The sequence below is a fragment of the Chlorocebus sabaeus genome, chromosome 10 (genome assembly GCF_047675955.1).
Source record: "Chlorocebus sabaeus isolate Y175 chromosome 10, mChlSab1.0.hap1, whole genome shotgun sequence".
Classification (NCBI taxonomy): Eukaryota; Metazoa; Chordata; class Mammalia; order Primates; family Cercopithecidae; genus Chlorocebus; species Chlorocebus sabaeus.
The window spans coordinates 18,479,607-18,504,312 of NC_132913.1; the positions used below are offsets into that span (position 1 = coordinate 18,479,607).

Consider the following 24,706-nt stretch of genomic DNA (forward strand, 5'->3'; position numbering starts at 1 on the left):
CCTAAGTAGCTGGGTCTACAGGCTCCCGCCACCATGCCTGGCTAATGTTTTGTGTTTTCAGTAGAGACAAGGTTTCACTATGTTGGCTAGGCTGGTCTCGCACTCCTGACCTTGCTATCCAACCGCCTTGGCCTCCCAAAGTGCTGGGATTACAAGTGTGAGTCACCATGCCCAGCCAAAACCTTGATTTTAAAGATGACGTAGGGCCCAGCTGTGGGATATGCCTGAGAATGTCCTGGGAATGATCCTAAAATCCAGGCTAGGAATGTAGCACGTGGTTCAGGGAGACAGGTGAGAAATAGTCTCAGCAACCTACTTCTACCCTTACTTAAAATTCTTTTTTTTGTCTATTTCTGAACAACATCCAAAGGTCTAGTTTTCAACGTCCTTGCGCTCTGAAGTGTAGAGGTTGGAAAATAACTCAACTCTATCATCGTCACTGACTGTAAGGGGCCAGTTCTGATTGGAGAGGAAATAGCAGTTTCTCCAACTTTTCCTGCAGAAGCCTCCGGGAATGTTTGTGAAAATTGCCAATTTCCTGTCCCTGCATACTGATTGGGAAGGTCTGAATGAGGTCTAAGGATATGCAATTTTAGCAACCACCACACATCTTTCTGATGCAAAGGGCTCCCAGAAACATACCTTGAGAAACACTGGGATATGGTTTATTTTATTTTATTTTATTTTATTTTATTTTATTTTATTTTATTGCTTGTAGCTTTATATTATCTCAGACTTTGTTGTGGAATCAGAATTAATTTAAAACTTCCACATGGGTCTGTGCTCTTCTATTACTGTATCTAAACTTGGCGGCGGGAGCTTTCATCCTTCTACTGAAAATTTCTGAAAATGCTCTCTAAAGCACAGCATTCAGATAATCTAATTGTAGTGGTTCTCAACCCCAGATGAATGTTATACTCTCCTGTGGTGCTTTAAAAAACCAGAAAGCCCAGGCTCCGCCCAAAAGCAGAGTCAGATGGGAATCTCTGAGGTGTGACACAGCCAGCGGTATTTTTAAAGGTCCTCAGGTAAGTCCACCAAGCAGCTACGGAGGAGAAGCACTTGCTGTTCTGGATCTGAGACCTCACCTGCTGCAGCTCCTTCTGCTGAAAGACACCCTTTCCAATTCTGCCCTCTCCTCTGCTCGCCTACCTGCTGCTCCTCCTGCCCTCTGGTGACTGCATTCTGTGTTTCCAAAGTCCACAGTGCAGCTCATTTGCTCTGTGACTTTCTCGTACCTCCCTACTCTGCGACTGTCCATCTTGCACTTCTCCTTCCAGCCTGCGAGTGCCATGAGCTCTCAGGACCTGGGTGAGGCTGACAGCCAGTGAAGGTTTTCAGGATACAACCGAATCCATCGAAGTGCAACGCAGTGGTTTGGGATGTTATTTTACTTCTTTACAAGGGAATAGCAGGTATGAAAGAAACTGTGGCCAAGGCAATACTGTGAATAAATAGCAAGTCATTGCCTGCCAGTAAGTGTCTGTCAAACAGCTAGACTAAGAAGCTTGATTGTAACATGCAAACCTCCGAACTCTTTAAGATTAATCCCTTGGTTTTTTGTTTGTACTGCAAGGCAGGGAGATGAGATAGGGAGCAGTAGCGGTGATGATGAAGTGTATGCATGCACACCTGTTTGTATACAGGTGTGTGCACATGCATTTGTGGGTGTGTGCACTTGTGAATGTGCATGCCTAGCAAGCCAGGGTATATGTGTGTGTATCTAGGAATGTGAGTCTGTTACCTTCTGAATAAATGTGCTCTTTTATTGGAACACAGATTCTCAAGTGTCTTCCCCAAATCCTCAATATGTTCCTCATTTCCCAGAAAATAACAGTCAGTGCAAAAAGGATTGAAGAACATTTTATTTATTTATTTGAGATGGGGTTTTACTCTGTCACTCAGGCTGGAATGCAGTGGCAGGATTATGGCTCACCGCAGCCTGGACCTCCTGGGCCCAAGCGATCCTACTACCTCAGCCTCCCAAGTAGCTGTGTCTACAGGCACGTGCCACTATACTCGCCTAGGTTTTATGATTTTATTTTTTTTTATTTTGTAGAAACAGAGTCTCCCTGTGTTGCCCAGACTGGTCTTAAACTTCTGGGCTCAAGTAATCCTCCTGCCTCAGCCTCCCAAAGTCGTAGAATTATAGGCATAAGCCACTGTGCCCGTCTGAAAAACATCTGAAGTTTACATTTTATCCACCTGTGTATGTCTGATGACACCCACTAGCAAGGAAAACACTTACATGAGGCCTTACCTTGTTAGTTTGTTTAATTAGTATAAAAAACCTTGAAAAGAATTTCCAGTTGGCATTATTACTACATTCAACTACCCCGTTGAGAGTGTTCTCTTACAATGTGTGGAAATGAATTATCTACCCTCATGCAATTAGTCATAAAACAACCTGCACGTATAATCAGGGGTCAGTATTCATGAATACAAAACATGTGTATTGCTTAGAGGCAGTTCTTTGCTGCAAATCACCTCTTTGGCAACAGTTAATTTTTGCAACTAAGAACAGAGGAATACTCCCTCTAAAAAGTCTGTCTTCCGTGGAAACTTTATATGAAATGATTTTGTGGATAACTTATATTTTTGTCCCACACATTCTGATGAAACCTACAGAATGCAGGCATGGGAAACACACAGAAAATAGACTATGAGTTGCCATAAAGAAATGTGAGTGCTTTGATTGACAGGGAGGGTTGACCTGTGGGAGAACTGGGACAAAGTTTCTGTGGTGTGAGTCACATAAATCTGACTTCTAAATGCACATAAAATCTCGGCAGAAATTTCTGTGCAGGAGGTTAAAGTGAAACTTTGCTAATCAATATATATGACCCAAAGGTACTATATGTTCCTTTTAATATCCTTGGATCTCTTTGGTCTTTCTTGCCCTAAACTTTGACTGGACCACGAGCCTGGGGGGCAGTGAGGGCTGCTGAACTGGCCTCACTAGACTGTGAGCCATGTCAGAGTCAACTAACTTTAGTGTTTCTTTTAACTTTGGACATTGTCAAGATTATTCTGGTCTTTTAAGGTCCTGACAGGGCAGAGACTTGCAAATACCATTTTGCTTGAGTAACTAACGTATGTGCTTGGGACTATTAAACAATTAATATATCTAATATTAAACAGTTTTCTGGGAACATTTTGAGAGTTCTTCAACTACGTGTAAGTAACTGATACAAAGTGATATGATGATGACAGTGTCTCAAGCTGTCAAGTGCGTCAGCATCATGGGGAGAGCTTGTTGACACATAGATCGCTGAGCCCCACCCCAGAGTCTCTTGATTCTGTAGGTGTGTCGTGGGTCCTGAGAATCTGCATTCCTAACGAGGCCCCGGGGAGGCTGATGCTGCTGGCCCAGGGATCACATTTTGAAAACCACTCGTGCAGGGAGACGCCAAGGACTGCTGGACCTCAAGAGGAGACAGACTGCTTCCAGTTTGAAGGGAACAAGAGTTATATATGGCGTCACTGCTGGGAGTTGAGCATGTGTTCCTTACAGATCCCTCCATTGACTTACGGGACAGTACATGGGAGGAGAGGGGGATGGAGAGGGTAAGAAATATCAAGAGGAGTTAGAAGAGATTTCCCTCATGGATAGTAGGGAGAAAAAGACTGATGATATACTGGCAGTTCCCACTGGAAAGGTACTGGAACCAGACAGAATGCAGTTTTTCTTTTCTTTCTAAAATCTGCATCAGGTACATTGTAACAAATCTCAAACTGAATCACCCAGAACACAATAAAGTTTTAAGGTGCTGGACAGATACAGATGACTAATGAAGTGATCTCATTTAAATAACAACTCCAATCATTGACAGGTCCTAGCTGAGAACTTGTCAGGGAGCGAATGGTCAATCACGGCAGGGAGAGACACGATGCATCGGTGATTGGTGTGGGCCCTGATGGTGTGAGGCGACAGCGGGGGAGGACGTGGGCTCTGAGCACCAGCCCATTTTACTCTCGCCTCCCAGAAACTCTCGAATGCCCACCATTTTTGCCATCATCTCTTCATTATCATCACATAATATTTATCCAGTTTACTCATGCGTATAGCCCCGTCTTCTTCCATTCTGCTCCAATTTTCTTCCTCACTTCTCTTTCTCTTCTTGGCTTGTTCTGAATCTACTGATTTTTTTTTCTCTGGCTGCCAACTGTGAACATCATCCCCACCCACTCTATCAAGGATTTGCTTTTTCAGAAATGGTATCCAATTGGAGATGCAGCATGCCCCGACGTGGTTTTTCTCATTCATTGGAAGGAATCACACTTACTGGACAGAAAGAATTTATCATACAGTGAACTGTGGCCCAAGAATACGAAACAATAACCAAAAGGAATATACAGATGCCTATATAAGGATTTAGGGAGGGAGGGAGGCAGACACACACAGACACACACACACACACACACACACCCTCATACACACACCCTTCCTTTTCAAAGGCTACATGTTTACTACATTTCTTTGGAGGAGAAAATGCTGATGTTTTGTGGAGACTGGTGGCACACACATGTATTGAGATCAGATTAAGGGAACCCTAACTAGTCCAGCCTTGGATCAGGAGTCTCTCCATCCCCCTTACCTCATCAAGACATCGCTCATATTGTTCTCTTTGATTTTCATTCTCCAAAGCCAATGCTGAATTCTCTGCCTGCAGTAAGATACAAAAATAACACAAATAAATCAATGCAATGTTGTATTATGTGACAACTTATTCCATACAGTTACTAAATATATCTCCTCGGGATCCAAAACAATCTTTTAGAAGTACCTTTGACAAGTTCACGCCATACTATTATAAATATTGCAGCGATGACTTCTGTCTTACCGACTTGCTCACTAAAATACACGACAACTTCAAGAAATGCAGAACTTGATATTCTGAACAGGTAGAAAATCAAATCACGGCTTGATGTGACAGTGTTCCCTAAAAAGACTACAATGTTTATTTCATTCTATGAAAATGTAAATGGGAGAAATGCCTTAATCCACTTCATTAAGGCCTGTCACAGACTCACAGCCTAATATTTGTTTAGGCCACAGAAAGGAATCTGACATAAAGTCATGAAAGCATAATTCCAAATGCAAACTAAATATGTTATTTTCATTGTTAGTCAATACTTATGAACATAAGATAATGAGAAATGTAAGACTTGAACTATACTTAAGCCTCCCCTTCCCTACACTCTTGTAATAGTGCTGCTTTCTCCCTCCTTAGAGCCACGTGGGTATGCGTTTGAATACGGTTATGAGGGTGACATGTGGAATAGTAAGGGGGAAGAAAAGCAATCAGTGGAAGCTTATTAGGTTTTAGAAGGAGCATGAAATGATGGTATAAAGCTGCTCTCCACCTCAGGTGACCTGGTTCCACTGCAGTCACTGCAGGTTCCTGTCTCAATCTTCAACAGTGCCAGTGAACCCTTCCTAGGGCTGTGACAATGACCACCCGCTCTGAGCCCCCAAGCAATCGTGGTTCTACCTGCCCCTTCTCTAAAGTCCTCCTTGACATTTGGAAGTAGGGGTATAGCGATCTAAATCAGTATTTTCAAAATTATGGTATGATTTTTAGGTGGTACACAGATCAACATTTTAACTTCATAGTTTTTTCCCATCCATTTTTCTAAGCTTTTTATTTGGAAATAATTTCAAACTTATACCAATGGATGAATGGATTATGGTATGTATACACAATGAAACACTATTTGGCCATAAAACAGAATGAAATAATGTCATTTGCAGCAGTGTGGACAGAACTAGAAGTCACGTTAAGTGAAATAACCCATGCACACAAAGACAAATATTGCATGTTCTCACTCATAGGTGGGGGCTAAAAATGTGGATGTCATAATGATGGAGAATAAAATGATAGATACCAGAGGCTGGGGTGGGGGGTAGGTGGGAGAGGGGATGAAGAGAGGTTGGTCAATGGGTACAGATATACAGTTAGACAAAATATATAGTTAAATAAAAGGTATAAGTTCTATTTTTTTAATAGCAGGGTAGGGTGACTATAGTTAACAACAATGTATTGAATATTTCAAAGTAGCTAGAAGAGAGAACACGAACTGTTACTAACACATAGAAATGATAGGCTGGGCGTGGTGGTTCACTTCTGTAATCCCAGCACTTTGGGAAGCAGAGGGTGGTGGATCACTAGAGGTCAGGAGTTCGAGACCAGCCTGGCCAACAGAGTGAAACCCTGTCTCTACTAAAAATACAAAAATTAGCTGGGCATGGTGGTGCACACCTGTAATCCCAGCTACTTGGGAGGCTGAGGTGGGAGAATCACTTGAATCTGGAAGGTGGAGGATGCAGTGAGTGGAGATTATGCCACTACACTCCAGCCTGGAAGACAGAGTGAGTGAGACTCCATCTCAGAGAAAAAAAAAAGAAAAAAGAGAGAGAGAAAAAAGAAATGATAAATACTCAAGCTGATGGATACCTCAAATACCCTGACACAATCACTATACATTCTATACTTATAACAAAATATCACATGTCCCATAAATACATAAAATGTTATGTATCAAAAAACAAAAGGATAGTATGAAGAATCCCACAAATCCTTTCCTAAGATTCACAAATTGTTAACATTTTGCCACATCTGCTATATTGATTCCTTCCCATTTCTTTTCTGCACCTGGAAAGTACCTTGTAGACATGATGCATTTTATCCTTAAATATTTCCATGTGTACTTCCTCATAACAAAGTCATTGTCTTGTACAATCATAATATAGTTGTTAATTTCAGGGAATATAGGAAATAGAAATTTATACAGTACCATAATCTGATCTACAGTTCTTCCAATTTCACCAATTGTCCCAATAACGTCCTTGATAGCAATTTTTTCCAATACACAATCCTATCTGAATAGTTTGTCTTTTTTTTTGGATGGAGTATTGCTCTTGTTGCCCAGCTGGAGTGCAATGGCACGATCTTGGCTTACTGTGACCTCCACCTCCTGGGCTCAAGTGATTCTCCTGTCTCAGCCTCCCAAGTAGCTGGGATTACAGGCGACCACCACCACACCTGACTAATTTTTGTACTTTTAGTAGAGATGGGGTTTCACCATGTTGGCCAGGCTGGTCTTGAACTCCTGACCTCAGGTGATCCACCTGCCTCGGCCCCCCAAAGTGCTGGGATGACAGGCGTGAGCCACTGCACTGGCCTGGAATAGTTTTTCTTCTTATGTTTTTTATTTCCTTCTTCCCTTGTTTTTCCCCTTATTTCCTCTTCTTCCTTGCCTTTTTTTTTTTTTTTTTTTTTCTCCTTTCTGAGTAGAGGCCAGTTATTTTTTTGAGTATCCCTTAATTTGGACTTCTCTGGAGTTTCCTCATACATACTTGGTGGAAACAGTGCACAGGTGATGCTGGGCCCTTCTCAGTGCATCATAACAGCCACGTGATGTCCATGGGACCTGCTGCTGGACATGTTAACTTTCATCACTTGGTTAAGGTAGCATCTGTCAAATTTCCCCACTATAAAGTTACTGATTTTCCTTTTGCAATTAATAAGTAATTTGTGGGGAGATATTTTAAGGCTCTGAAAATATCCTATTGCTCATCAAACTTTCACCTACCTATTTTAGCAACCATCAATGATTTTTAACCAAATCATTGATTACCTTGGTTGCATATGGTGACTTCTAACTCCATTTTTCCATCTACATTTATGAGTTGACATTCTTCCACAAGTAAGTGATTTTCCATTTATTAGTATGCAAACACCGATTCTGATAATTTTGATGTTCAAATCACTCCAGCTTTGGGAGGCAAGCCCCTTTAAGTTGGTGTCTGTATCCTTTTGACATGTACCCATCATTTCTTAAATACTTTCTTTTTTCAGCAAAAACAGATGTTCCAGGACCATCTTGCTTTTTCCTTGCCTCATTCCTGAAATCAGGCATTTCTCTAAGGAATTCTACTTCCTCTTACTTGGGGAATGATATTTGGGAACTAAGATCTGGGTGTTAGCCTGTATCAGTAGCTACTAAGGAGTCATTGCTTCTGGTCCCTTTCAGTGGAAGGATTTCTCCACACTCCTACATGCACAGGCTCAACACCTCCACCACACCCCAAGCCCCACAGGATTCTTTATTGTCTTCTCCTTTTCATATTAGAATCTTCCTTTTTGTACGGTTAGAACTCAGGCTCTCAGCATTATTTTAACTCCTTTGTTCAATCTTACCATGCATACAAAATTGGTACACTATCCAAACCAGTGCTAGGAAAGGTTCAGATTTGTGTTTTTCTTTAGGACAAAAGTATAAAGTAAAAACACTGTGTTCCAAGTTATTAAGTTGGGTTTTCCCCTCCCTCCCTTTTAGTGTGGTTATATTATTCATTTGAAATTCAGTTCAGTTCATTTGTTTCTGATGGTATTCAAATTTAATTTCCTCTCTTCTTAATTACATTTTGTTTTTTAGAATACATAAAACATTAACAAGAATCCAAAAGTTAAAACTATATTAAAGGGTATATATTGAGTGGGTGTCCCTCCCTCTCCTGCCTCATTCCTGTCTACTTCTTCAAGATTCTTTAATAGTGTCATTATCCTTTTTTTGTCTTCCTTTGTTACTGTTCAAATCATGTCCTTTGGTCGGGTGTGGTGATTACAGGCTCACACCTATAATCTCAGCACTTTGGGAGGACAAGGTGGGAGGATCCCCTGAGCCCAGGAGTTTGAGACCAGACTGGGCAACATAGTGAGATATCTGTCTCTACTAAAACTAAAATAAAATAAAAATTAGCCAGGTGTGGTGGTGCATGCATGGAGTCCCAGCTACTCAGGAGGCTGAGTTGGGATGATTGCTTGAGCCCTGGGAGGTCAAGACTGCAGTGAGCTATGATTGTGCCACTGTACTACAGCCTGGGCAACAAAACCAGACCCTGACTCAAATACACACACACATATACACACACCCACACAGAGACACCCACCATGTCCTTTGACTCCCTCCTATTACATATCCAACAATCACCTTTCTTTCTTTCTCTCCTTTTTTCCTGCTATTTTATTAGTTGCACTCTTTCTACTTTGCCAGGGTGTGTCATTTTCACACAGGCTTCTTTCACCTTTGCCCCTACCCTTGGTTTGGCCTCCTTAATGGATAATGGCTGGTTGGTCTTACGTTCTTTTGCTTCTGTAGCAAAAGAAATTGCTTTGAAATTCCCTCTTTTCCCTTTCCCCTTCACAACCACATCTCCATAGGGCACCTCCTCTTTCCCCTTTATCTCCTTCTCCCCTGGCAGGCTGCCTCTCTGAGACAGCCACCTGGGTCTGCTCACTTTCCAGCCGTGTCCAACAGCCCACTGGATCTGCCACATGTCCACCTGTGTGCCGTGCTGGCCTTGGGCTTTCTCATTTCCTTGGCGCTCTCTGCTTTCCATCTCCCTGGGCACACACACTGGCAGCAGGAGTTACATGGGTATCTGGTATTTATTTTTCTACTTAACAGTAATCTGAAATTCAACTGTTCTCTGTTATGGGTAATGCAGAAGGCATGGGTTATATGTGGTTTCATTTGTGTTTCCTGGTGATATGAATATTTTCGTTGGCAGGCGCTTGACAAGTTTCAAGTGTAGGTTAGTTGTTACTTTAATCAACAACGAAACTTAGGAGAAATGATTGAACCAGAATAGGGCACAAAAACGGAGGAAAACCCCCAGGAAAAGTCTGTTTGAGAGTGACTTGCCATTTTGACCAAGGTCAGATCGTTTCAACTTAGTCACAGTTCAAATTCCAGAACTCCTCAAACACTGTTTCTTCTTCAGGTTACAGTTTTGATCCTTGGCTTTGACCTTGTTCCTCTGGGGCTGAATCCCTGTTTTAACAAGCCTGTGAACAAACCAGTCCCTCAGGTGGGATCCTGCCGCATTCTTTCAGGTCTCATAATGGACAGACATCTGCCACACAGCACAATCCTTCTGTGCTCAGGCTGATGGTCTGTTTGCCCTTTTTAAGTGCAGTTATTGGTTATTCCCAGACTGTTTCTTCTCTTCATTCTTCACCAAACTAAACTGACTCTGCTGTTTCCTTCAGGGATTGCTTTTGGCCAGTCCCATGGAAGCTTTTCCGTCTCTGCAGCTGAGATGGAACCCCTCAGTTCCTCTTCCGGCCCAAAAGGAAAAGCAGGCTCAGGTTCTAGTTCCAGTCTGTTGCAGTCTTACTAGGCAAGGCCATGTTGAGTAACTCTTAGCAAGTCACTTATCATTGCTGGGTTTGCAATTTCTTAGTTAATAAACAAAGAGATCCAACTTGCCAATCTACAAAGAAACTACCAGTTCAAATATTTGTATACCGTGAATCATGGAGGAAAATGCTAGAATTCCAATTCTACAAAGTCATGTTTCTTTGGAGAAATTTACCTTTTGTGGGGTCTGCTGATTTTAGTAAGCCAACAGCACAAAGGATAATGGGAAGAGATAAAGGAGAGAACTGCAAATGCCACTTCACACTGTTTTCACTTTAAATGTCTCGGGAAAAATGTGTACAGAAATAAAGCTGAAAATGGGAATTTATATGGGATGTCTATATCTCGCTCCTACCCACAATATCACGTTGCAATAACACTGCAATCGATCCATTCAGATAATTACCGTCATTATGCCGTTTACATTACTTGCCTCACGTTTACTGCTCTGACAATCTATTACTGCCAAGTAAATTAAATACCTAAAGGGTGCTGGTGAAAGCACAATAGTCACATTTATCGTTACTGTGTTCAGTTAAAGAGACCAACTTAATTGATGTAATCCTACATATCCCATGGGACCAAAAAGATATTAACAATTATGCTGGTGAAGTTAAAATAATCTTGAACTGATGATTTTCTTTAATCCATTTGCATTTATTAGAGATTCAGGATTAACCTGCTACCAACTTAAGACAACAGAGGAAAAAAACCCTCTTAACTAAATGTGATTTAAAGAAACAGTGAATATTTATATAGCAGGAATGGGAAAGGATAAGCAGAGAGGGAAAGGAAAGAGAACATGCAAGTGTCACTACCAAGAATTACAGATATTACAATACAGGTCTTTTTCTACTTTAAATAAGCAGGTTATTAAAGTCAATATGCCCAGAGGATGCAATGAGAGCATTCAAGTAAATGTAACAGTGGATCTTTGTGTTCAGCTTTGTCTTCCACAACAATCAAAAACTTTTGCTAGACTTACCTGGTGACTTAGAAGATTTCCTGCTCAGCGTGGTTTCCCCATGGCTCCAAATTATAGTGGTCTAATATGTTTATGGTTTCATCTCTAAAAATCCTTAAATGTCCTTATAAAATCAAAGAGCATCACAGAGCAAATCCATATTGGTTTGGTTTACTGTGGAAAAGGGGTTTGATTTGATAGATAAAAGGAACTGTGTTTCTCAGAGGTCCTGCTCAGTGAATAGATGGGCTGGCTGGTGCTTACGAATGATTGAACAATCCGATGCTTCTAAAGCTACTGTTCTACATTAATCCTGTAAGTATGTGTTATGTTTAAAATCTTTGTATACTATAAATTTAATAGATCCTTTTCCACAGACCAAAGGTAGACTAATTCTACACAAAAATCTGTCCTCTGCATAACATAACAGCTCTGCTGCAGGCTTTTCACCTCTTATACTTCGTCTCCACTCATTTCTACGACCTTATATATCTGCTTCTCCACAGCACACACCATATCAAGAGTCAGGCTCAGCTCCTAAAGCTCCCGTGCTCCTTCCTAGGCTGTGCCTTTGGTTTTGCTGCTCTAGTATGGAATACGCTTTATTCTCCCATTGGCCTCTCTAAATCCCACTCAGTTTTGGTGGTCTGGCTCAGGTCTGGACTTAAAATACTTAAATGGGGACACATTTAAATTTAAAACAATGGATGTATAAAAATGTAGCAAAGTATTGCAAAGAATTCCCCCACACCATTCCACAGACTCCCCAAAGGTTAACGTTTTACCACTTTTGCTTATCATTTAATAACTATCTATATCTGGAGACAAATTTTTTAAAACACTTGAGAGTAAGATGTAGACACAATGCAATGTCCTTTTACCTCTGAATACTTCAGCATTTACTTTCTAAAAATATATTTGCTATATAACCACTGTGTAGTTATCACATTCAGGAAATTAATTTATGTAATAGTCTAATCTACTTTACAGGCCTTATTCAAATTTTTCCAGTTGTTCCTCAAGTGTCTCTATCTAGTCCAGGATCCAATCCAGGTTCCCAGAGCTGCATTTAGTTATCATTTCTCTTTAGCCTCCTCTCATATGGAACAGTTCCTGAGGTGTTGTCTTTTATGATCTTGATACTTTTCAAAAGTACAGGCCAGTTATTTTGTAGAATGTCCTTCAATTTGAATTTGCTTGATGTTTCTTCATAGATTTTAATATTTATGGCAAGAATATCATGGCAATGATATTGTGTCCTTCCTAGTGCATTGTATCAGGAGGCACATGATACCAATTTATTCCAATACTAAAGGCGGAGTATCTCTAATCTGAAAATCTGAAATGCTCCAAAATCTAAAATTTTTTGAGACCCAACATGAATAAAGAAATGTGCATTGGAGCCTTTTAGATTTTGGATTTTCAGATTAGGAATGCTGAACTGGGTAAATATATAATGCAAATATTTCAAAATCTGAAAACATCAGAAAGTTGAAACACTTCTGATCCTAAGCATTTTGGATAAAGGATACCCAATTTGTGTGTTAAATCTGATCACCTGATAAAGGTGGTATCTGTAACACTTCTCCACTATAAAATTGTTTATTTCCTTTAATCAACAGTATGCATCTTGTGGCAAGGTACTTCAAGATACGTAAATATCAAGAGTCTTTGAGATTGCAAATATGCAAATATCTATATTTTGTTTCACTCCTCTTAGAATCTATTAATTTTTTTGACTAAAACAATTATGACTGTGGTGGTTGCCAAATAGCGACTTTTATTTTTATGTTTTCTAGCCATCCATCCATCCATCCATCCACCCATCCATCCATCCATCCATCCATATTAGTGCAAACGTAATTGTGGTTTTTGCCATTAAAAGTAATGGCAAAAGCTTTAATGGCAAAAGCAATTATGTTTGCACCAATCTAATATCTCTTTTTACCTTTAATACTTTGTCTCCACTCACTTCCATGATCTTACATATCTGCTGCTCCATAGTGCACACCATCTCAAGAGTTAGGCTCAGCTCCTAAAGCTCCCATGTTCCTTCCTGGGCTGTGCCTTTGGTTTTGCTGCTCTAGCACAGAATACGCTTTACGGTCCCATTGGCCAAATAGCGACTATTGGCTCTGTCACCCAGACTGGAGTGAAGTGGTGTGATCATAGCTCACTGCATACTCAAACTCCTGGGCTCAAGTGATACTCCCACCTCAGTCTCTTGAGTAGCTGAGACTGCACGCACGTGCCAACACAATCCACTAATTTTTAAAAACATTTTTATAGAGATAAGGTATTGATATGTTGTCCAGGCTGGTCTTGAGCTCCTGACCTCAGGTGATCCTCCCACCTCAGACTCCCAAAGCATAAATAGTGATTTAAATTCTACTAGTCTTCCTACATTTACTAGTTTGAACCTTATCATAAGTAGGGGCCACACATTTTAGCACTGTATTATTATGCTTTCAATTGAGATTAGTAGTTTCATAAGTATTATTAGTCTTCTCTAGTTAGACTCTAAGCCTTTTGAGATAGGGATCATGCTTTATATGCCTCTTTTCAAAGGAGTGAGATGTAAATTAGTGTGTTTTTAACTATAGTTACGGGTGGAAATGAAAACTCAGTTTGATATTTAGATTCACTTAGTATCAGTGAGTTTGCTGGCATGGAATATATACTTTTACCTATGTCATCTCAATGGTGGTCATACATATATGTGGATATATACTGATGTATCTTTTAAAAATATTATAGACAAATGAGAAATTAAGCCAGTGATAACCAACTTTTACCCTTTGCAAACATCAATATAAATCTGATTTATTATTAGTGTGTGTATAGTTTTTCTTCTTTTTTTTTTGAGACAGGGTCTCTGCCACTCATGTATGATCTTAGCTCCCTGCAACCTCCGCCTACTGGGTTCAAGTGATTTCTCCCACCTCAGCCTCCCAAGTAGCTGGGACTACAGGTACGTGCCAACATGCCCAGCTAATTTTTGTATTTTTTAGTAGAGATGGGATTTTACCATGTTGGTGAGGCTGGTCTCGAACTCCTGACCTCAAGTAATCCACCCACCTTGGCCTCCCAAAGTGCTGGGATTACAGGCGTGAGCCACTGCACCCAGCCCAGTGTGTATATTTTCAAAACAAAAGATGAATATACACCATCTGATCCATTTTGACAACTGACAAAATATTTAAAGCTTGTACTTTGTTATATTGGATAGTAGAGGAGACTGAGGTTTTGCCCCTCACTTATAAATGTTAACTGCATTTATTACTAGCATTGTTGTAGTAGTAGATTAAAGATGGTTGCAAATGCTTTGTGACTTATCTTCTCGACTCTAGACTGGCCTTACTTGATTGACCAGTGGAAGGTGGCTGAAGTTCCATCTTTGGGTCTTCCAAGGCTACATCATGAGCTTTTAATCTTCTACTTGGCCTCTTAGAACACGTCTTATATGAGCTACCATGTAGGCAGTCTGAATGTTCTGAGGTGGTATAAAGCCCCAGCTATGCAGACAGGCCCTGGAGGATGAGGTGCCTCGCGGAGAGAGACAGGCCAGGGACACTGAGAAGCCAGACACAGGAGTAAAGGAGCCATCTTGGAAATGGATCCTTTTACCTCCCGACACCACATAGATTGGAGATGAACTATCCAGCTGTGTCCTCCCCAAATCTCTGACCCACAAAATTGTGACAAAAATTAAATTGTTATTTTAAGCCTCAAAGTTTTGAGACAGTTGGTTACATAGCAATAAACAGTGCAACAGTCATATTTAGGAAACGAGGTGGCACATCAATTCTTTTATGTGTACATTCAATTATTGGTCTTTTGCTGTACCTGCAGGAACTATGCGGGGGGTAAACAAAGATGGATAAAATATAGAGGGGCTACCATAAAGAAAAAAATAGTCTAATAGAAGAAACAAGTTAATTTCTCACATTGAAAACTACAAGGCAGTAGGATCAGAACAACAACAACAAAAAATGAACAAACTTTGGATAAGGTAGGAAAGAGGTGACCTTTGAATCAGCCTACTCAACAGGCAATTGAAACAATAACAAAAGTGCACATTGGACTAGATAAAAATAACACAGCTTTGAACAAAATATCAAGAAAATGACATCTGACTTGTATTCAAAAAGTTATTCAACCAGGCTAGAATCCTGGATGTAAATATTGTCAAATTATTATGAAAGCAAATAATGTCAGACACTATCCAATACCCACTGCAGAGAAAACCTTGGGTTCAACAATGGCAAAAAAACAAAACAAAACAAAACAAAACAAAAACCAAACAGATCATATGCAAATAAAACAGGTAGAAATTAGAAATGAACAGGGTTGAGCGGTGTGGAGGAAAGAAGGTGGGAAGAAGATGTCCTCTAAAGGCAAAAAGAGAGAGAAACTGCCGTTAGCACAGCAAAAGCTGGTCTTTTCCAGAGTGACATCTTTCAAGCTTGCTGAAACCCCTTCAATTCAGCAAGGGCAGACAGGTCAGAATAAGATCAGAAAAGGTATTTCTCTAAAATACCAATTCAATTCATGGTTTTGCCCCATAGGTAAGAAAAGGTGCTTCTGTACTTTTTATTTTTCTCTTTGGAATTTTTTTCCAGCCAAAAATGTGCTTCTTTATGATGGCCAGCCTGCATCAGAGTCCTGTGCCACTCTCCTTAAATAACACACTTCACGACTCTAGGCCATCTCAACAATTGCAGTCGGGGGGCCAAAGGTCTGTACCTGCAGGAGCTATGCTAGGGGGTATACAAAGATGGATAAAATATAGAGAGGCCACCATAAAGAAAAAAACAGTCTAATAGAAGAAATAAGTTAATTTTTCACATTGAAAACCACAGGCTTCCATGCAAAATACACAGATCCCCAAAATGTTCCTAATTCCCCTGTAGTCTGCTCTGCTTTGAAAGCTTTTTAAAAACATCTCGAATAAAAAGTCCCATGGGAGTGGCTAAGTGTGCCAGCCAGGCGAGTGCATTTTCATCTGCTAGAGTGATATAAAGCCTGAGTACAAGGAACACCAAGAACTGGAGCCGGGTATTGAATCTCCTTCCCGCTATGATTATAATTCAGACTTACAGCGTTTCTGAATCACTCATCACACCTGGCTGCCATAGTAGCCATGTGTGGGGCGTAGCTGGCTAAAGGGTGTTCCCCACTGACTGTATTTGAGAGCTTGTACAGTATCCAGATCAAGGCAATGTCTAGGGCTGCTGGGCATCTTGGAGGCAAATGTTATCATCCTAGAAAATGTCAATAAAGACATGAAGCTCTGACCACCCACACAGGAACAAATATGTGTACCCATATGCACATGAACGCATCCTCACAATGTCCTTACTCTTGCACTCAACCCATTAGGTTTAGGACCAGTGCGAGATGCTAGGGATATAAACTACATTAAAATGAAGTCTTTGTTTAAAAAAGTTGAAGAGCTGTGCCATGAGAACATGTGATGTACAACCTGTCCACAGGTTCATTTTGGAAGACTTGAATAGAAAACATTTCATAATGAAACCTCTGTGTACTTCCAGAATTTGAATGTTTGGAAGGGGCTTTAGGTCAGTGGTTGAAAACTTGAGTGTGCATTGGAATCACTTGGGAGGCTGTGGGATCACAGACTGGGCGGGTCGGGGGAGCACTCTCATGTTTGGATTCAGGGCACCTACAGTAGGGCCCAATAATTGACATCTCTAACAAGTTCCCAGGTACTGCTGCTGCTGCTGGCCTGGGAACAGCACTTTGAGAACCAGTGCTCAAGATGGATCAACTTCAGGGTGAAGGTGGGTGTAACCTCCTTCCTCCCCGCTGCTGCCATTGCCTTGGAAGTGTTCAGAAGTCTCTTTCTGCTTCTCTGGAACTGGGGGTGGTCACCACACAGTTTTATACTTTTCCTTCTCTTGTTTTGTTTATGAGTCTGCCTCTCTCTCCTACATCAGTGACTCTCATTGGGAGAAAACAGCCTAAGGGCATAGATCAGTGTGTCTCTGTGTGTGCATATGCATGTGTGTGAGTAGAACAGAAAAAAAAAAAAAATGTGTGTGATTTGGAAAACCATTATTTGATGCTGCATTACATCCGGGAAATAATAAACGGTAATGCTTTCGTGATACAAACTGAGAAGTCAGCTCGATAATTTCCTTGCCCGGGGGATATACAGAAAAGAAATCCATGCCTGGAGTGGGAAGGCAGGAGGGGTGGTAAAGCAGATCTGTCTTCCTAGGAGGAGGGTAAGATAATCTGATGAGAAGTGACGGCATGCTTTTTACATTCCCTTTTATTTGAAATGGATGTGAAAATAAATGTCTGTCACTGTTTTGGGTTGAATGAGATGATGAAGGCAGAATGTCACGGACGTGGAGCCTGGCCCTCTGTATGGTTCAGTGAATGGTAGTTTCCTTCACTCTTCTGTAAAACAGCTCCCATTTGAAACCTTGGCCGCTCACAGGTTTTAATGCAGGGGGTCGTGGTGTCAGCCAGGGCAGAAACTGTCCCTGTTGAGGGACAGATTTTGGCCAAGAGAAATGTACCGTGGGTCCTCTGGACTGGACATTTTAAACAGGCCCACATATAGATTAGCTTCAGGCCCTGATTTCTTTAATCCACAGTCTTCCTCTCTCACCCTTTCTCTTCTCTTTCTCACCACCTTACTTCGGCTTCCAGGTGCCCATTTATCAACTCATTATTACATTTATCAACTCAGTATTACATATTTGAGCTCGAGATATAATACGTATTTTCCAATGATGAGAGAAGCTGAAAATTCAGGGACTCTAAAATTTCTTTGTAAAAACAACCTTTAAACCTTAAAATGTATTCCATCCCCCACCACCAGATGTGCTTTTCAGAGATGCAAATCTATGAATTTCAAGCTAGGGTGGACTAGAGTGAATGAATGTTTTGGTTTTAGAAGCCTCACAGAGAAATTCCATAGAGCTAAAAAATGTAAAACAATCTGATCACTCTGTTGAGTAGAGAATATTTGCGCCATTAACCTCCAGGTATTTTAGAAGTTGAACTATATAAAACTCATTGATTGATTTGCAGAAAAGAATATCAATTAACATATGGACTTCATTACCTCATTTAATTGAAGGCCCCCAAACTCTATCAAGTAGATAGGATTTTACAGATGAAGAAAATGAGAGACTGTCAATATAAATCCTTTGTGCTGCAGAGATAGTTTATTCATATACACAGTCCTATTCCTTACTGAGGACTTAATATAGTACTTTGAAGAAAAAAATATAAATGACAATAGCCTGATAAATGCCTAAGATACCAACATGTTTGAACCCTCTCTATCAAGAAGCAGGTAATTCAGGTCAGGAAAAAGACTGAGAATTTCTCCAGAAATAGGAATTTTTGACCTCTGATCTATACAAAAACTGAAAAACAAAAACAAAAACAAAAAACAGAAAGAAAAAAAGCACAGACGTAGTCATTCTAGGAATCATTTCATCCAAAAGAGGAAGTCACTTACAAAGCAAGTTTAAGCAACAACAATACCATTACACACCCATCCAACTGGTGCAAATGAAAAAATCTTACATGGCAAGTGTTAGTAAGAGTGTGGAAGAACAGGCACCCTCATGTGCCACTGGTGGGCGTGTAAATTACTACACCCATTTTAGGATACTTTGGCTCAACTTGTTGATAGAGAAGATGCTCGTAGCTTCTGACCCAGCAATGCCATTGCTAGGTATAAGCCCTGTAGGTACCCGCAAACACATATACCAGGATGGGTGTACACATGGGTTCATAACAGCTTTGTTTTCCAGCCCTCAGACAGAAATCATCTAAACTAAGATTGACAGTACAATGAATAATGTTTATTAATCAATTTATATAATGGGATACTATAGAGAAACAAAAACCAGTGAATGAGAACTACATGATGAATGAATCTGGTAATGATAACATTGAATGAAAGAGGCACAACATATATTTAAATACACACACACACACACACACACACACATATAAAATCTTCCAACATGATTCTACATACAAAGTTCAAAAATGTGAAAAATTAAATTATATTGTTTAGGGATACATACACATGAGGTAAATCACATTTTTTCAAAAGGCAAGGAAATTATTATAACAGAAGTCAGAGTCATCATTACCACTAGTGGGCAGAAAGGAAACTGTGATAAGACAGGAGCCCAGGGGAGGCCCTAGGCTACTAGCAATGTTTCATTTGTGGACGTGGTGGCAGGTACTCAATTTTTTGCTTTATTATTTCTTAATTGTAAATATACATTTTTGTGCATACAAATATGCAGTCCTCTGTAGACATATTTCATACACACACACACACACACACACACACACACACACACGTACACAGTCTAATAAGTAACAGAGCCTTAAGAGAGGGCCTGAAGGAAAATTGTGGAAGGGCCCTGTCTTACCTGGGCATCCCACTGCCACTGTAATGGGGCCAGCAGGTGGAGAGCCCATGAGATGAGAGAGGGAAGACAGTGAGGTAGATGGACCCAGGTGCTGAGGGGAAGGGACGGGACCGAATGTGTGTTTTAAGGAAGGAATCCTGGCACCAGCAACAAAGAGCGATGGAAGGAGAAGATGGGGAGATCAAAAACATGCTATTGTAGCATTCCTTTCAAGGACGACCTACCCCTGAAACAAAACAGCAGCACTGAGGTGAGGAAGACCTATATTTGAGAAAGAATTCAGAACAGACTCATTGGCTCCTAACCAGTACCTAGATGAGGAGAGCCAAAGACGACACTGAGCTTGATATTCCGGGTCTCTAGCAGGGCGATAAGGTCTTTAATAGAAATGGGTAACAAAGTGAGATAAAGTGCCATGGGAGATTTTTAGAAAAAAGTATCTTGCCTTACCATGTAATGATTTTTTTTTTTTCTTTTCCTATGGGGAAGAAAAAATTGCAGTGAATATATGACTCTAGTTCTTAAGTAAGGTATGCCAGCAGTCACCGCGACCTCTCTCCCCTTTCTTTCCATTGTTTGCATGTTTGTATGAAATTCTTTTGTTCAGGGATGCTGACTACTCACTCTAACTCTCCCGTTCTCTCAGGGACGAATATTGTCCCTTTGCCTCAGAAACCACGGGATTAAGCTTTAGGGAGATTATATTAATCATTTAATTTGATTATCAGGCATGATCTCTGACCTTCCCACTCAGGACCCCTGGCCTGGCAGCTAGTGGTGCACATGGACAGTAGCAGGGCGACAGAGAGCTGCCCTCCACCCTGCTCCCCACTTTTGTCTGCCTCTAGCATGGGTGGGTGAGCAGCAGTGGCTCAGGAGCACCGGGAGGCTCACAGCCGCCTGGTGTTCTGCGAGGACAGGAGGACAGAGTGCAGTAGGGGTAAAGCAGTGTCTAAGTGGAATTTAGCTTGGGCATTGCCACTAGCCAAGAGAGAACATAAGGACTTGGGAAATCCTTTGACTTGTTTTTGTCATCTTCAGAGTCCTTACTTCGCTTAAAAAATCAAAATAAGGGCCGGGCGTGGTGGCTCACGCCTGTAATCCCAGCACTTTGGGAGGCTGAGGTGGGTGCATCACAAGGTCAGGAGATCTAGACCATCCTGGCTAATGTGGTGAAAATTCATCTCTACTAAAAATACAAAAAATTAGCGGGGCGTGGTGGCAGGCGGCTGTAGTCCCAGCTACTTGGGAGGCTGAGGCAGGAGAATGGCGTGAACCCAGGAGGCGGAGCTTGCAGTGAGACGAGATCACACCACTGAACTGCACTCCAGCCTGGGCGAGAGAGCAAGACTCCATTCAAAAAAAAAAAAAAAAAATCTAAATAAGATCTGGCCATGAGAGAGAAGTTACCCTTGATTCATGGCAGTTCTCAAAATCATTCTTTGCAGAAACAATTATTAGTTCAGTTTTGTATATATGCAGCATGGAAGTAACATCTGGAAGACATCTAGCCAGGAGCTGGAAATGTAGGTCTAGTTTAAGAAGCCAGGGCCGAAGTTATTGCTGTGGCTGTGACAGAGAAGAATATGGAAGCTACAGAAAATGATGATGATCATGACAATGACAGTCAGCAGGTGCTGATGATTACTACGTGCTACACTCTGTGCTCAGCCCTCAGTAGACTTTATCACAAGTCGTTCTTTCAGCAACACTACAAAAGAGACATCTGTTGCTATCCCCATTTTACAGATGTGCAATGTGAGGCTCAAAGGGGTTGAGTGGCTTTCTTCAGGACACACGGACCTAACTGAGTCAGAAGCACTCTAAAAAAACACAGTAGGCCAGGCGCGGTGGCTCATGCCTGTAATCCCAGCACTTTGGGAGGCCAAGGTGGGTGGATCACCTGAGGTCAGGAGTTCGAGATGAGTCTGGCGAACACGGCAAAACTCCGTTTCTACTAAAAGCACAAAAATTAGCCGGGTGTGGTGGCAAGCACCTGTAATCTCAGCTACTCAGGAGGCTGAGGCAGGAGTATCGCTTGAACCCAGGAGGTGGAGGTTGCAGTGAGCCGAGATCGCGCCACTGCCCTCCAGCCTGGGTGACAAGAGCGAGACTCCATCTCAAAAACAAACAAACAAACAAAAAACGAAACAAAAAAACACAGTAAACTTCTCAGCATTCTGAACTTTCAATCGTTTTATCATAATGAAATTACGTGAAAATGAATCCTGTTCTAGAAACCACATTCCCTGTTTGCAAGTTCAAGAACTAGAAGCAGATGGATGGTGTCTGGTTTCTCTGTAGAGAACTGGCAAGCAGCAAGGTTTGCTTTGAAAATCATGGACAATGAAGAGTGCTAACACATTCATACACCACCCTAATTCTTCTCCTTCTAGCTTTTAAAATTTCCTCCGTTTCTTTGTGTAAGTCAGTGGGTAGGGGTTGGTAGATATTTCTAAGCAGTTAGGACCCTGAGGTGATAAGGGTTGAGGGGAACTGAAATGTAATTCCTTATCGAGGGCTAGATAAAAGAATAAACACCTCAGTTTACAGTTCAGCTCAGGTGCAATAATAGACATGTAGGCTGAGAAGCTGGCAGCCACCAATTTTATTAAAAGATTTTTCTGTTTGACTTACATATCATTTTACCAAGATAATATTGAATCATTGTGCATACTGTGTACTTCTCCAGTGATGCTACCAAAGAGGTATTTTATACCTAGATGATGTCTCATAGAAAACCTTTGAAGTATAAAAAGAATGTGATATCAAGAGACCTGGCTTTTTAGTTGTAGTATGGCCTTTTAGAAACATTTTCCAGCAGCGAGATGTGGCAGAAAGGATGGCTAAGAACACACAGTTTCCAGCTCTTGCATTTAATTACTATGTGACATTGATCGAGACACTGAACTTCTCTTAGCTTTATATTTTCCCCCTCACAATCTTACTAGACCACATCATCTCCAAAGTCTTTTGTAGCCATAAATCTCAGACACTATGAATTTATACAGTAATTATTCAGAGATAAATAATCATAGAATCATAGTTTGGGATGACAGAGGATGAAACTTTAACTGTCTTCATAGTAGAATAATCCATTTTATAAAATTGTGAAATACATGGTGCTCACTTCTTCCTTCCTTTGATTCCATGACAGGGTCAGCAAACCTCCACTAAAACCCTCAGAGCATGGCTGGCCTGATTCTCTAAACCAGACTTTGATGCAATCTGTTGAGCAGAGAGAAGCATAACAAAGACAGAATGAAGTCTCATTAAGACAAACATGGATGTAATGTCAGGCTGGGAACTGCAAAGCTTGTTTCTATGCCTCAACAGATGGCTGGGAAAACAAAGTCTTGTTGATCTTGTTAGAACAAATTATATACAAAGAGGCTCTCTATATAATGATAGAGTGTGTATGCTGCACTTGAGTGTATTTAACACACCTATATATACGTACGAATCAGAGTTTCTCAACCTCAGCACTATTGACATTTTAGGTTAGATAGTTCTTTATTTTGAGGGGTTGTCCTGTAAACTGTAGAATGTCTGGCAGCATCCCTGGCCTTTACCCGCTATCTACAGACATTCCTTGGAGAGAGGCATCATGGGTTTGATCATGCATTCCAGATCACCACAATAAAGCAAATGTCAGAATCAAGAAAGTCACACAAGTTTTTTGGTTTCCCAGTGCATGTAAAAGTTATGTTTACACTACACTGTAGTATATTAAGTATGCAACAGCCTTATGTCCAGAAAATAATGTGTACACCTTAATTAAAAAATAGTGCATTGCTAAAAAATGCTAACGATTATCTGAGACTTCAGCATGCTGGAATCTCTTTGTTGGTGGAGGGTTTTGTCTCCATGTTGATCACTGCTGACTGATTAGGGTGGTAGCTACTTATGATTGGGGAGGCTATGGTAATTCCTTGAAATAAGACAACAATAAAGTTGGCACATTCAATTGAGTCTTCCTTTCGCAGAACATTTTTCTAAAGCAAGCAATGCTGTTTGATAACATTTTACCTACAGTGGAACTTCTTTCAGAATTGGAGTCAGTCTTCTCAAACTCTGCCAATGTTTTATCAACTAAGTTTATGTAATATTCTAAAATTTTTGTTGTCATTTCAACAATGTTCACAGACTTTCACCAGGAGTAGATTTCATCTCAAGAAATGACTTTCTTTGCCCATCCATAAGAAGCAACTCATCTGTTCAAGTTTCACCAGGTTGCAGCAATTCAGTCACATCTTCAAGCTCGCTTCTAATTCTAGCTCTCTTGCCATTTCTACCACATCTGTAATTACTTCCTCCACTAAAGGCTTGACCCCTTAAAAGTTATCCATTGGGGTTGGAAACAAACTCTTCCAAACTCCCATTAATGTTTATATTTTGACCTTTTCCCATGAATCACAAATGTTCTTAATGGCATCTAGAATTGTGATCCTTTCCACAAGGTTTTCAATTTATTTTCCCCAGATCCATCAGAGGAATCACTCTCTCTGCCAGAAATAGCCTTATAAAATGTCACTACTTCTTAAATATAAGACTTGAAAGTCAAAATTCCTTGTTGATCCATGAGCTGCAGAATGAATGTTGTGTTAGCAGGCATGAAAACAACATTAATCTTTTTGCACATCTACCCCAGATACTTCAGAACTCTTGGATGGCAAAGTACATGGTTTGTGAGTAGTAATATTTGGAAGGGGATATTTTTTTCTGAGGAATAGACTCTCAAAAGTAGACTTATTAATAAAATATTCTGTGAATCATGCGTAAACACATATGTTGTCACCCAGACTTGGTTGTACCATTTACAGAGGAGAGGGAGAGTATGTTCAGCATAATTGTTAAGGGTCATAGGATTTTTCGAATGGTACATGAGCATTGGCTTCAACTTAAAGTCACCAGCTGCATTAGTGCCTAACAAGAGAGTCAGCCTGTCCTTTAAAGCTTTGATGCTGGGCATTGACTTCTCCTCTCTAGCTATGAAAATCCTAGATGGCCTCTTCTTCCAATATAAGGTTGACCCCTACATCAAAAATCTGTTGTCTAGTGTAGTAGCTTTCATCCATTATTTGAACTAGATCTT

General features: G+C 40.7%; 1 protein-coding gene across 6 annotated transcripts in view; it reads right to left on the reverse strand.

Moving 5' to 3' along the window:
- The window catches only part of NCKAP5 (NCK associated protein 5), a 983,546-nt gene that overhangs the window by 207,485 nt on the left and 751,355 nt on the right, over positions 1-24,706 (reverse strand). For all 6 annotated transcript variants that reach the window (XM_073019623.1, XM_073019626.1, XM_073019624.1 and 3 more), the window contains one exon: positions 4,599-4,667. In XM_073019623.1, coding sequence (XP_072875724.1) covers positions 4,599-4,667 — 69 coding nt within the window. The remainder of the gene's footprint in view (positions 1-4,598; positions 4,668-24,706) is intronic.